This window comes from Verticillium dahliae, genomic scaffold (genome assembly GCF_000150675.1).
Source record: "Verticillium dahliae VdLs.17 supercont1.7 genomic scaffold, whole genome shotgun sequence".
Taxonomy (NCBI): domain Eukaryota; kingdom Fungi; phylum Ascomycota; class Sordariomycetes; order Glomerellales; family Plectosphaerellaceae; genus Verticillium; species Verticillium dahliae.
In genome coordinates, this window is record NW_009276917.1 from 328,352 (window position 1) to 341,641 (window position 13,290).

General features: G+C 59.0%; 6 protein-coding genes across 6 annotated transcripts; 4 read left to right on the forward strand and 2 right to left on the reverse strand.

Annotated features, from left to right (window-relative positions):
* Window positions 1–100: 100 nt before the first annotated feature.
* Window positions 101–931, forward strand: VDAG_04178 (uncharacterized protein; the record flags this gene model as incomplete). The annotated part of the gene is made up of 1 exon (XM_009650625.1): window positions 101–931. The coding sequence occupies one exon, from the start codon at window positions 101–103 to the stop codon at window positions 929–931; it is 831 nt and encodes a 276-aa protein (XP_009648920.1).
* Window positions 932–1,074: 143 nt separating this feature from the next.
* On the reverse strand, window positions 1,075–3,657 carry VDAG_04179 (uncharacterized protein; the record flags this gene model as incomplete). Its single annotated transcript, XM_009650626.1, has 1 exon — window positions 1,075–3,657. One exon carries the CDS (start codon window positions 3,655–3,657, stop codon window positions 1,075–1,077), a length of 2,583 nt encoding a protein of 860 aa, XP_009648921.1.
* Window positions 3,658–4,002: 345 nt separating this feature from the next.
* Window positions 4,003–5,211, forward strand: VDAG_04180 (RNA-3'-phosphate cyclase family protein; the record flags this gene model as incomplete). The annotated part of the gene is made up of 1 exon (XM_009650627.1): window positions 4,003–5,211. The coding sequence occupies one exon, from the start codon at window positions 4,003–4,005 to the stop codon at window positions 5,209–5,211; it is 1,209 nt and encodes a 402-aa protein (XP_009648922.1).
* A 108-nt stretch (window positions 5,212–5,319) lies between these two features.
* On the reverse strand, window positions 5,320–6,427 carry VDAG_04181 (uncharacterized protein; the record flags this gene model as incomplete). The annotated part of the gene is made up of 2 exons (XM_009650628.1): window positions 5,320–6,109; window positions 6,165–6,427. 2 exons carry the CDS (start codon window positions 6,425–6,427, stop codon window positions 5,320–5,322), a joined length of 1,053 nt encoding a protein of 350 aa, XP_009648923.1.
* A 1,295-nt stretch (window positions 6,428–7,722) lies between these two features.
* Window positions 7,723–9,326, forward strand: VDAG_04182 (phenylalanyl-tRNA synthetase alpha chain; the record flags this gene model as incomplete). The annotated part of the gene is made up of 2 exons (XM_009650629.1): window positions 7,723–8,118; window positions 8,178–9,326. The coding sequence occupies 2 exons, from the start codon at window positions 7,723–7,725 to the stop codon at window positions 9,324–9,326; spliced, it is 1,545 nt and encodes a 514-aa protein (XP_009648924.1).
* Window positions 9,327–10,309: 983 nt separating this feature from the next.
* VDAG_04183 (carbamoyl-phosphate synthase arginine-specific large chain) lies at window positions 10,310–13,203 on the forward strand (the record flags this gene model as incomplete). Its single annotated transcript, XM_009650630.1, has 3 exons — window positions 10,310–10,649; window positions 10,779–12,599; window positions 12,668–13,203. The coding sequence occupies 3 exons, from the start codon at window positions 10,310–10,312 to the stop codon at window positions 13,201–13,203; spliced, it is 2,697 nt and encodes an 898-aa protein (XP_009648925.1).
* Window positions 13,204–13,290: the final 87 nt, after the last annotated feature.

Sequence of the window (13,290 nt, forward strand, 5' to 3'; positions counted from 1 at the left end):
GCGCTTTTGCTGTTGTCGTGTTGTTGCTCCTGCTGTCGAGGGCGTCTGGAGGATAAAGTCGGTGCGCAGCGCCGAGGCGTCGTTGGGGATCGGCTCGGAGATGAAGTTGCCAAAGGACGAGGTGGAGGAGGCGGCGCGGCGGAGGGCGGAGTGTTTCTTCTCCGAGGAAAAGGGGCGCGACGACGACGAGGGGCTTGCGCGGCTGTGGTTGCGGCGCCGGCGAGAGAGGCACATGAAGGCGCCGGGCGGCGAGGGCGCTGCGCACAAGCACGCCGCCGAGGACGTCAAGGAGGACCGCGGGGGGATCGGCATGGAGAGCGAGAAGAGGCGGCGGGCGCGCGAGGCGGAGGAGGCGGCAGCGGGGGAGGAGGCTGAGAGGAGGAAGAGGGTTAGGGTCGAGGAGCCGGGGGAGTATCGTGATCGCATTGCGAGGGAGAGGGAGGCTGAGAGGGTTGAGAGGATGGTGGCGAGCGCCCAGAGGATCCTCGAGGGCATGGCGGAGGAGGCGGAGGCTGAGGTGACGCAGGAGGAGGGCGGGCGCCGCAGGATCAAGGCGAGGCCGTTGAAGGCTGTCAACGTCTTGTGGCGCGGGCTCGCGCGACAGCGGGAGGAGAGGGAGAGGGACCGCAGGATGCGGCATGATCTGGAACAGAGCTTGTCACGACTGCCGACGTATGAGGACGAGGACGAGGACGAGGATGACAAGAGGGCGCTGGGTAAGGGCAAGACGACGGTCTACGAGGTGGCCGACGACCTCGACGAGGAGGACCCGGAGTTGGACGAGTTCAGGATTCTCGAGCCCCCGGAAAGGCTGAAGCGGCTGGTGGCCTATATGAGGGACGAGTTCAACTACTGCTTCTGGTGCAAATTCAAATACCCCGACGAGACCATGGACGGCTGTCCTGGGCTGACGGAAGAAGACCACGATTAGACAGCAAAATTCCGAGGAAAGTTTCTCTTTGAATTCTCGTATCAATACATGACGTGCTCCCGCGACGCCTTCCCTTCTTCTCTATGCTGAGTATGGTATATCTTTGGAGATGGTACAGGACGGCCGGGGCTCTGCCCTTCGGCCTAGTGGTTTTTTACAATATCGTACACGCCCATCTCACGAGCGACATCGGCGAGATCGGCCTCGACGTTTCGTGCCGCAGGCAGATACTCGCTCTCTAGGTACTCCATCATCTCCTGCCCCCGCTCTTCGGGCGTCATCTCGTCGAGCGTCCGCACCGGTCTGCCAAGCTGCTTCTGCCTGTCCTCGACCCACTTGTCGATCTTGCGCTTCGCGAGTCGCAGCTTCTGCCGTGCCGTCGCCGTGTCCCACGCGAGGTTGGTCGTTCCAATGACCATCTCGAGGCCCAGAACCTCGGGCGGGACATAGCCAAACACGCCCCGGAGCGCACGCATCGCCACAACGAGGCCCAGGTTGTCCTTCAGCCGGCGGAACGTGTGGAGCATCTTGCGCGCCAGCTGCCCGTCGAGGCTCTGGCCCTTGAAGACGTGCGCGAAACGGACCGTCTCGGCAAACGTCTCTCGCGTGAGCCGAATCTCCCCAGCCGCGCGGTCCTCGGAGAGAATCTGCAGCCTGTTGACGCCAATCATCTTCCACAAGGCCATAAAGGTGTACGGATCCGGCTTGACGCCGCGCTCGTGCACGAGCGATCGGTACAGTTCCTGCGCCTCGTCAATGTCCCCGAACTGCGAGTGGGATTCCATGAGCTGGTTCAGCATGAACGCGTCGGGGCTGATCTCGGCCTCTCTAAAGGCAACCCAGAGGTCCTCCATGGGCTTCTGCAGCCTGCGCACCCGGTAGTTCTCCGCCAGCAGCGAAAACGTCTCCAGGGTCGCCTTGGGCATTGGGTCGGCCTCGTGGATGCTGCTCGTCTTGGCGTCCTTCATGTACGCGCCGCCCTCCAGCCCCGCGAGGCGCCTGCGGGCGTCGACAAAGCGGATGCGCGCCCTGACCATGTCCCATGCGAGCTTGTCGGCCTTTTGCAGATCGTCTGCGCCGCCGCTTCGCTGCCATGCGCCGATCAGGCCGTTGATCTGTATGCTCGCAGGCTGGATGCCTCGGGAACACATGAATTGGAAGACGCTGTGGGCACCATCCAAGTCGCCCGCACCGATCAGCCGCTTGAGCCACTTGCCGAAGAAGAACTTGTTGCCAATGCTGGACGGCAGCTGCGTGACGCCGCGGAGATCAACGGTGCCTGAGGTCATCATGTCGACAAACGCGAACAGGGCACGTTCGGTCTGGTTCGTCGTCAGGAAAAAGGCAATCACTTGGTCGTAGTCCTCCAATCCCATAGATTCCCCGAGGAGGTCTCTCATTCGTCGATATGCGTTCCAGGCCTTCTCTTGCATCTCATCTGTTGGCTGCGCCGCGCAAGTCCGGATATAGGGCATGAGGATACGAGGGTCCAGCTGTCGCTCGAGGAGCTTGTTGATCGCCCTCTCTGCCTGCACGAGGTCTTCTGCCTGACAGGACATGCGGACGCCCAGTTCCCAAAACTCCTGGAACGTGTCAGACCCGCTGTCGCCGAGTGTCGACATGCATCTTTTCCAGTTGTCGATCGCCTTCGCCTCGAAACCGTCTACGAAAAGCGCCTCCATCGTGATCAACTGCTGCGACGGATTCAGCGCAACTTTCGCTTCGCTCATATCCCGCGCTAGCAGAGACAGGAAGGCGAAACGACTGGGGTTGACAGCGTCCTCCACGGACAAGATGGCCCAGAGCAGATCCCACACCTCCTGCGGAACATTGGCCCAACCTTTGGCGAGTGTTTGCCGAGCCAGATTGTATGCCTTCCAGACTGACTGCACCGTCTTGGCCGTAATCGCCTCACGCAGCCGGAGCTGCTTGTCGACACGCTCGAGAATGGCGTTGAGGCGACTGAGCCGTCTTCTTTGGTTGTAGGTCCACATTTCGGTCGGGATTTGTGGTACTGGGCGGCGCGTCTTGGGCTTTGCGATTGGTTGATCCAAGAATTCAAAATCATTCTCAAAGTCGTCGTCGTCCATGTTCGTCAGGCGGTCCATCCGAAGCCCTTGCGCTTCCAGTTTGTCCTCCAACTCCTTGATGTATTCGTCGAATCGTTCCCCGAGACCTTCAGTATCGTCGAGATTGCCCAGCTGTGCTTCGAGATCTTTCGCCACGGCGTCGGGGTCATCAATGCCCAGCTTCTTTAAGCTTCCATCCTGCTTCAAAGCGCCCAGAAGCTGCCGCATGTCAGATGCGAGGTCGAGCTTGAACTCCTTCTCCAGTTCGCCTTTGCCGTTGAGAGCATCGGAGAAGGCGTCGTCGTTGGGGAGTTCGGTGATGGCCCCTTTTTCATCCTTGTCGAAAAATCGCATCGTCGCCTCCTTTTCCTTGTTCAGAAGCTGTCGGAGGAGCGCGGCGGCAGCAGCACCTCCCGAGTGACCAGCCTGTCCATTATTGCCTATCGGTAGCGAGAAGGAGTTCTGTGTTGGTGTTCCTGCGGAGGCTCGAGGGTTGCGACGTCCTTGGGTTTGTATTCGGTGGCGCTGGGCTGCTTGTGAGCTATTCTGTCGGGTCTGCCAGGTCACAGGAACGGGCTTTGCCAAGGTTGAGAGGCACGACTGGCAGACAAAATTGTTTCGACATTGCAGGTCGCGAAAAAGGGTGCGTTGAGACATGAGAACCACACGACAGCTCGCAATCAAGACTTGCTCGGAAAGGGAATTGCAACCGCTGAAGACATCAAGAGATTTTTAGATGGACCCTGACGACAACGCGCGACGCGGAAGGAAGTTGGATTCGTAAATCTAATCGGCGCCTTATCTTATCGTAATCCACCAAACCCCCCACCGAAAATTCCGACCGCCTTCTCTCCTCAGATCTTGCTCGACTGGTACGCCGCGGCAGAAAAAGATTATTTTCTCCTCCCATTGAAGCCATTGCATTTGCCCGCCTAACGAGAAGCCGTTGAGCCTCGACCCAAGAGCTACGCCTGCTGGTCGACGACGCAAGCGACCGTCACCATGTCCTCGTCGCCAGAGTTCCTCCGCTTCACAGGCCACCGGGCCTTCGCTCAGCGTCTGATCCTGTCGACACTCACCGGCCGTCCCATTCACATCTCCAAGATTCGAAGCTCATCACCAACACATCCCGGTCTCGCCCCGCATGAGGTCTCGTTCCTCCGTCTCCTCGAGGCCGTCACCAACGGCAGCTCGCTGCAAATCTCGTACACCGGTACGACCATCACATACCACCCCGGCCTCATCACCGGCACGATAGCCGGCTTTGGCGCCACCGACGGCGATGTCATCGAGCACACCCTGCCCGCCAACAACAACCGCGGCGTCACCTACTTCCTCCTGCCCATCTGCCTCCTCGCGCCCTTCTCCAAAGCACACATGAACATTCGCATCTCGGGGCCCGGCGTCATCACATCCGCCACCCAGACGGGCGACATCTCGGTCGACTCGTTCCGCACCGCCATCCTGCCCCTCTTCGGCCTCTTCGGCATCCCGCCCGCGCGCATCGAGCTGCGCATCCTGCAGCGCTCCTGTCCCGGCAAGGGCGGCCGCGGCGGCGGCGGCATCGTCGAGCTGCGCTTCGCCAGCCAGGTGCGCCTGCCCAAGACGCTGCACCTCAACCGCGGGCCCGGCAGGATAAAGCGGATCCGCGGCGTCGCCTACTGCACGGGCGTCTCGGCGTCGAACAACAGCCGGCTGATCCACGCCGCGCGCGAGGTCCTCAACCCGCTCGTCTCGGACATTCACATTGCCGCGCAATACGACCAGGCGCCCCTCATCCCCGGGGCCGACAAGACCAAGACGCGGACGGGCATCGGTTTCGGCCTGAGCCTCGTCGCCGAGTCGAGTTCCGTCGGCGTCATCTACTCGGCCGACCTCGTTGCGCCGCCCACCGGCGGCGTCGTGCCCGAGGACATTGGCAAGCAGTGCGCGTACCAGCTGCTCGAGACGATTGCGCAGGGCGGCTGCGTGAGCCGCGTGTCGGCGAGCACCGTGCTGACGCTGATGGCCATGGGGTCTGAGGACGTCGGCAGGTTGAGGATAGGAAGGGACGTCGTGGGCACGGAGGAGGTCGTTGGCCTGGCGCGCGACCTGCGGACGTTTGGCGCCAGCAGCTGGGGTCTGAGGGACGTAAACGAGGACGATACGGACGACATCATCGTGTCGGTCAAGGGCAGCGGTGTGGGCAACGTCGGACGCAAGGTAGCATGAGATACCAACTGTAAGAATGTACAAGCGATGTTTTTCTTCTTTGCCCTTTTTTTTTTTTTTTTGATGCGCGGAGTTTGCGCCATCGCGCTGCAGTGTAGCGTTGCGATTCTATCTTGCTGTCTGATTACTCCCGAATGCCAGCGTCCGAGCGCGGCCTGCGATCCGAGCCAGTGTGGCTTGGTACCCTATCGACTGAAGCGCGTGGCCTATGGCGCCCCAAAAGTCCGGCGTCGAGTTGCGCAACGTGTGGAAGACGTCCAAGTCTCGAAGCATGCCGTTTCCAGAGTTCATGACGTCGATCAGTGCGATCCTCCTCGTCGGCAGCGCTATTGGGGTATCAGAGAGAAACGGTCGCCGCTCTTCCGCGTCCCCTTCTGCGCCCAAAGGTTGGCTGTCATTTCTTCGGAGGGACTGCATCTCCATGCCTCCATTGTCCACCCCGTCCGCCACGGCTGCACCATGGTTTTCGTCAGAGTGATGTTCACGTCCCTCGGGTATCGAATCCGCAGCGCCGAGATCCTCGGAAAGCGCCGTGATGAGCCGCGAGCGTTTCGGGCGCGTGATCAGTCGGAGTCTCTCTCTTTCGACGTGACCTGCGAGCATGAGCCCCTGAACAGCCAATATCACCAGGTCCAGGGCAAGAAGGGTCAGCCTCGACGCGGGAGGCCTTTGGCCGATAAAATCTACAATCATGCCCCCGTGCAGATAGCCGCGCGACGTCTCACCAGCCGTTGGCAGCGCTTCAAAGATGTGCGCCAGAACGCACAACAGCGCCGGGAAGAAGACGGATAGGATCTGCGCCTGGATGGCAGGCAGCGGTATGGGCCAGTCGTCGGGCTTCGGACTGAGGAAGTTTTGCTGACACCACGCTCGCATGAAGAAGCGAACGGCAGAGCATCTGGGCATGACGTTAGTGGGCTGTCGATGGTATCCGGTGGAGGAAGCGGACATACTCCATGTAGTATTGCGCCCCGAGTTCGGCATAGACGAGCATGTCGAGGTTCTTCAGCAGATGCGTCATGAAATCAAACTTCTTGACGAGTCCAGCGTCGGGCTTGATCGTCTTTCGCCGCCGTCGCCGCCGCGACGACCGAGTGCCGGGTTCATGGTCGCGTCCTGCAGACGAGGGACCGTCTAGGACGTGGGTTTCGTCGCGCTGGTTGGCAGTCGAGTTTGTTGGGGACGCCGGCGAGATAGGCGGGGAAGCATCGTTCATAGCTCGGTCATCTCATGGGCTCCCAGGTGAGAGGCGGGAGATCATGGCTTCCTGCAGAGGATCTGTAGAGTTTGTGGGGGTGGAGGGGGGGCGTTCTCAGGAACGTAGATTCGCGTTGAATCTTTCAATGGCCCAGGCGTAAGGCTACAGGGGGCGACGAGCAACAGGTGACGCCATCCGCGTGTTCTGAGCTGCCAAATGCCCGGACCACGGGAGAGCTCCACCCACCTCTTCATGTCGAGTTCCTGATGCAGATGCCACTGCGCCGGCCGGAAGCTGGAGAAACGAAATTACCGAGGGACCCTGAAGGCCTGCCAAATAGACGCAAATGTCTCGCTGCTTTAGATGCTCCGACAAGGGTCAACTGGGTTTCCACGAAACTAGGTGGCCGACAGTGCTTCATCCGAAAGAACATTGACAGACAACTATCGCAGGCAGTCTTATTTAATGACAAGTTCCGCATCGGTCTTATTACACTTTGAAAACGACCGTTCAGTGAAGTGGCGACTGCCCCGACGAGGTGCGCTGAAACGCTGTAAGCCTAGCCAGATGTCGAACAGCTGGTCTCTGACTCTCTGTTCCTAATATGAAAGATCAAATATACAAAGGGCAGCAAAAACTCATTGCAGACCTTGCATTGTTGTCTTGAACTTTGAAATCAAGGCTCATCAGCGTCCTAGAAGAGCAAGACTAATGGATGACAACAAGGTGAATGACACAACAGACAGCAAAAATTTCGGATCGAGCTTGAAACGGAATCAGCAAGCCCAAGTCTGCGTCACTAAATGAACGCGGGAAGCATACTGGGACTTGAAGAAGACGGCCACATCCTAAATCAATCAATATGACCAGAACCTTAATGTACAGCCAGTGATGGACCTCATAAAGGCAAAGTGGTGTGGGCAGACGAGCCGTTTGACAAGTGACCCTCACTTGGTAGATACATCCAGCAAAAGAAAACAAGCTGCCTCAGAACCTATGACCTCTTAGAATACCTCAATGGGCTCTGGATCTCGCACAAAGCAGACGTCGCAAGATTGCACGCCCTCCTCATCACCCTCTGACATGGTTGTCTAGGGTAAGAGCGGCGAGACCGCTAGTCCTAACCAGCCCAGCCTGCCATCCCCCTCCCCCAAAACGCTGGAGGGCGCACTGCCCGCTCTTGATTGCCCCGCCATTTGGAGGCGCCATAATTATTTCTGCCGAGACCACGTCGGTGACTCAAGCCATAGGTCGCAGCTCAACACAGTGCAACACCTCAACCACGAGCTCCCGAACACCCCCATACCATTGCCATGACGACAAGCAGTACCGTCCCCTCGGGGGACCTGGCGACCCGCATCTTGCTGGCGCTGTCCCAAAAGGACCCGATCCTGTCTGCCGAGTCGTTCCCCGAGTCCGCCTTTGCCGATACCAAGGCCGCTCTCGACCGTCTTGCCAGCCGGTCTATGGTGTCTTACGAGACTATTGAGAAGGAAGAAGTCACTCTGGAGGCTGAGGGTCAGCAGTTCGTTGAGCATGGCAGCCACGAGGCTCGTGTCTTCGAGGCCCTCCGTCAAGCTGTTGATGGTCTGAGCGTGGTCGATCTTGAGAAGGCCATCGGCGACAAGGCCGTGACCAAGAACGGACAAGGCAAGGCCTTCAAGGAGAAGTGGATTTCTAAGAGCAAGGACGGCAAGCTGGTTGCCACTGTAGGTTGCCCGACAGGCACTCGAGTGACGAGGATATGCTGCTAATGGTGCCCGAACAGGCCGACTCGATCCAGGATGTCACGCGGCAGCAGCTGAAGCAGATTCAGGACACGAAAACGCACGACGCCAAAATTGTGACGGAGCTCAAGAAGCGCAAGCTCGTCAAGACGCAAAAGGTCATCAGCTTCAAGATCACAAAGGGCGCCGAGTTTGCGCTCGAGATCAAGAAGGAGGAGACGGACCTGACGGCCGACATGATCGCGTCCGGCGCTTGGAAGACGGCCGACTTCAAGCCCTACAACTTCAAGGCCCTCGGCGCGGACCAAAACTCGGGCGCCCTGCACCCGCTGAACAAGGTCCGCCACGAGTTCCGCCAGATTTTCTTCGAGATGGGCTTCGAGGAGATGCCGACCAACAAGTACGTCGAGTCGGGCTTCTGGAACTTTGACGCCCTCTTCGTGCCCCAGCAGCACCCGGCCCGCGATCTCCAGGATACTTTCTACATCTCAGACCCCAAGGTCGCCGGCCGACCTGGCCCCGAGTCGGAGGATGACAAGAAGGACTATGAGACGTACTGGGAGAACGTCAAGCAGGTGCACCAGGATGGCAAGTACGGCTCAATAGGGTACCGCTACCCCTGGGAGGCGGATGAGTCACTCAAGCTCGTCCTCCGCACACACACGACCTCTGTGTCGACAGCGATGCTGCACAAGCTGGCGGGCCTGAAGGGTCCCGACGGGCGCCCGCCTCCAGCGCGCTACTTCTCCATTGACCGGGTGTTCCGTAACGAGAGCGTCGACGCGACACATCTGGCCGAGTTCCACCAGGTCGAAGGTGTCATTGCTGATTACGGCCTGACGCTGGGTGGTCTCATGGAGTTCATGGAGATCTTCTTCAACAAGATGGGCATTACGGACCTCAAGTTCAAGCCCGCGTACAACCCGTACACGGAGCCGAGCATGGAAATCTTTAGCTTCCACAAGGGCCTCAACAAGCTCGTCGAGATTGGCAACAGTGGCATGTTCCGACCGGAGATGCTCGAGTCGATGGGTCTGCCCAAGGATATGCGGGTGTACGGCTGGGGCCTGAGTCTGGAGAGGCCGACAATGATCAAGTACGGCATCTCGAACATTCGCGAGCTGCTGGGCCACAAGGTCGACCTCAACTTCATCGAGAGGAACGCCGCCGTCCGCCTGGACAAGAACTAGAGAGATGTGTAGATGAAGACGTGACGATTGTATGAGGAGCGATATGAGGCAAGGCGGGAAAGAAAATACCAAGAACATTAGACAAGTCGCTGCGATCGGTGTGCTCGTGATGCTTCACCCCAGATCGCGATCTGCATCATGGAGGTGACCCATTGACCAATGGCAGCACCAGGAATTCAGCGGACTCGATACTGGGCAGGCAAAGCAGGGTGCTCGATGGAGGGGCAGCTGCCGAACTGCGGGGCAGTGCAGCAGCCTTGTCTCCGAGATAGGAGCCAGGCTGACCGCATTTTCAATGTGACTCGATTGCACAACAGTGAAGGGATTGCCAAGTCAATTTAAATTTTAATGATTTTGCTGCCCACACGTGGACTCAAAGTCAGAGAGTTGAAGGAAGTCCAAGAAAAAAAAAAAATCAATCAACGGAATTCGGGTTATCCTCTGAGTCACGTTGGGCAGTTCTTGGCTCGGACTCCGCCATCCTAGATCATCTCGATCGTCCTCAGCCGGGGGGGGAGGGGGGGCAGCTCCAAATGTTGGCAGATTAGCCCGCGATAGTGGCAGGCCCCTGTAACGCCCGCCTGGCGGTAGGGGACTTCCAGGGGCCCATGCAGGGGACCCTCTGCCGTTTCGGGTGCCCCAGCCTCCGACTGCGGCACCCTAACCACTCAGGCTCAGAAAAATTTCCTTATCTTATCTGTTACTCACCGGGACCGCCATTTGGGTGAGTCGACGTCGTGGGTCTTTGTGTCTGAGCTTCCCCAGCCCCGGAAGAGCCGTCTGATCCTGACTCTATCCCATCAGAGGTCTCCCAAACAAACATCTTCTGGAGGAGTCACAAACCTTCCTGCCGCGGCGCATAACCACCCATTGCCTTTCGGTCCAGAATCCCTTCAATTGGCCCTGGACTTCAATTCGTTTGCTCCTGCCCTCCTGTCGATTTCAAGAGCCATTGAACCTCTGTTCCGAATCCAGCAATCGCAATGCCGTCGGCCATGGCTTGTTCCCTGGCCGGGCGAGCTCCGGCGGTCCTCCGACACGGTCGACGAATGGCTCTGCCCGTCCGCAGCTTCACCAGTCTGACCGCCGCCTCCAAGAGCTTCACGCCGGCCCAGTCACAGCTTGCGCAGGCCAGGCTCAACCAGAAGCGTCTGTTCCAGTCCGCCGCCGTGCGCCTCAACGTTTCGCAGCAGGCTCCCAACCCCAAGGCGTACCTCGAGAGCGGTGTCATCAAGCCCAAGGAGCTTGTTGACGTGAAGAAGGTCCTGGTCATTGGCAGTGGCGGTCTCGCCATTGGACAGGCCGGCGAGTTTGACTACTCAGGTTTGTTCTGCCCGCGAGTTTGTTCACCAGTGGTTCGTGATGTTTGTGTGCCTGCCTCAGGAACATGACTCACGACCAGGTCACAACTTTTAAGAGTCACAATTGACTAACATGACTGCTTCAATCAAGGATCGCAAGCTCTCAAGGCCCTCAAGGAGGCTGGCGTCGCCTCTGTCCTTATCAACCCCAACATCGCTACCATTCAGACCAACCACTCGCTCGCTGACGAGGTGTACTATCTGCCCGTCACCCCAGAATACGTCAGCTACGTGATCGAGAAGGAGAAGCCCGATGGCATTTTCCTGTCCTTTGGCGGCCAGACGGCGCTCAACCTCGGTGTGCAGATGCAGCGCCTCGGTCTCTTTGAGAAGTACGGCGTCAAGGTCCTCGGTACCAGCGTCAAGACGCTCGAGACGAGTGAGGATCGTGACCTCTTTGCCCGTGCGCTTGACGAGATTGACATCCCCATCGCCAAGTCCATTGCCGTCGGCACCATCGAGGAGGCCCTCGATGCCGCCGAGAAGGTCGGATACCCCATCATCGTCCGTGCCGCCTACGCCCTCGGTGGTCTGGGCTCGGGTTTCGCCAACAACGAGGAGGAGCTCAGGAATATGGCCGCTCGCTCCCTGACCCTGTCGCCTCAGATCCTGGTCGAGAAGTCCCTGAAGGGCTGGAAGGAGGTCGAGTACGAGGTCGTTCGTGATGCCAACAACAACTGCATCACCGTGTGCAACATGGAGAACTTTGACCCGCTCGGCATCCACACGGGCGACTCCATCGTCGTGGCCCCGAGTCAGACCCTGAGCGATGAGGAGTACCACATGCTGCGTTCGGCGGCCATCAAGATCGTCAGGCATCTGGGCGTCGTGGGCGAGTGCAACGTCCAGTACGCCCTCCAGCCCGACGGCCTCGACTACCGTGTCATTGAGGTCAACGCCCGTCTGTCGCGTTCGTCCGCCCTCGCCTCCAAGGCCACCGGCTACCCCCTCGCCTACACGGCCGCCAAGATTGGTCTCGGCCACACCCTGCCCGAGCTCCCCAACGCCGTCACCAAGACGACGACGGCCAACTTTGAGCCCTCGCTCGACTACATCGTCACCAAGATTCCCCGATGGGACTTGTCCAAGTTCCAGCACGTGAAGCGCGACATTGGCAGCGCCATGAAGTCCGTCGGTGAGGTCATGGCCATCGGCCGCACCTTTGAGGAGTCCTTCCAGAAGGCCATCCGCCAGGTCGACCCCAAGTTCGCCGGCTTCCAGGGCGACCACTTTGAGGACCTCGACTTTGAGCTCCAGAACCCCACCGACCGCCGCTGGCTCGCCGTCGGCCAGGCCATGCTCCACCACGACTACTCTGTCGAAAGGGTCCACGACCTCACCAAAATTGACAAGTGGTTCCTCTACAAGCTCGAGAACATTGTCAACATGACCCGCGAGCTCCAGGACGCCGGCGGCCTCGGCGCCCTCACCAAGGACCAGGTCCTCCAGGCCAAGAAGCTCGGCTTCTCCGACAGGCAGATTGGCAACGCCGTCAAGAGCACCGAGGACGAGGTCCGCGCCGTCAGGAAGAACTTCGGCATCCGCCCCTGGGTCAAGAAGATCGACACCCTCGCCGCCGAGTTCCCCGCCGACACCAACTACCTGTACACTACCTACAACGCCTCATCCCACGACGTCACCTTTGAGGATAAGGGCACCATCATCCTCGGCAGTGGTGTCTACCGTATTGGCAGCTCCGTTGAGTTCGATTGGTGCGCCGTCAGCGCCACTCAGGCCCTCCGAGAGATGGGAAATAAGACGATCATGATCAATGTAAGTTTGAAACATGTTACCCATGCAGCATTTGATTCCATTGCATCCCATGTCTCTACTTTGCTCTTTGCACAGTGGATGCCACCATGTGTGGCGCATGGGAAATGTTGCGGCTCTGCACCGCACCGCCCGCATCGCCGTGAGTACGCGCGTGATGTCAAGCGACCAGAACAGAAGAACACGCTCATGCATATGTTTAACATCCAGTGCCTATGCTAACTCGCAAAAAGTACAACCCCGAGACCTATAGCACCGATTTCGATACCGCGGACAAGCTCTACTTTGAAGAGCTCTCGTATGAGCGTGTGATGGACATCTACGAGCTCGAGTCGGCATCCGGTGTCGTTGTGTCCGTGGGCGGCCAGCTTCCCCAGAACATCGCTCTCCGCCTCCAGGAGACCGGCGGTGCCAACGTTCTCGGAACCGACCCCAAGGACATTGACAAGGCCGAAGACAGGCAGAAGTTCTCTGAGATCCTCGACAGCATTGGTGTTGATCAGCCAGCCTGGAAGGAACTCACATCTGTGGCTGAAGCCGAGGCATTCGCCACAGAGGTTGGGTACCCCGTCCTCGTCCGCCCCAGTTACGTTCTTTCCGGTGCTGCCATGACCGTCATTCGCAGCCAGGAGGATCTCAAGGACAAGCTCGAGGCCGCCAGCAACGTCTCCCCCGACCACCCCGTCGTCATTACCAAGTTCATCGAGGGCGCTCAGGAGATCGACGTCGATGGGTGTCGCCTCTGACGGCAAGCTCATCCTCCACGCCGGTCAGCGAGCACGGTTGAGCAGGCCGGTTGTTCACTCTGGTGACGCCACTCCTTGTTCTCCCCC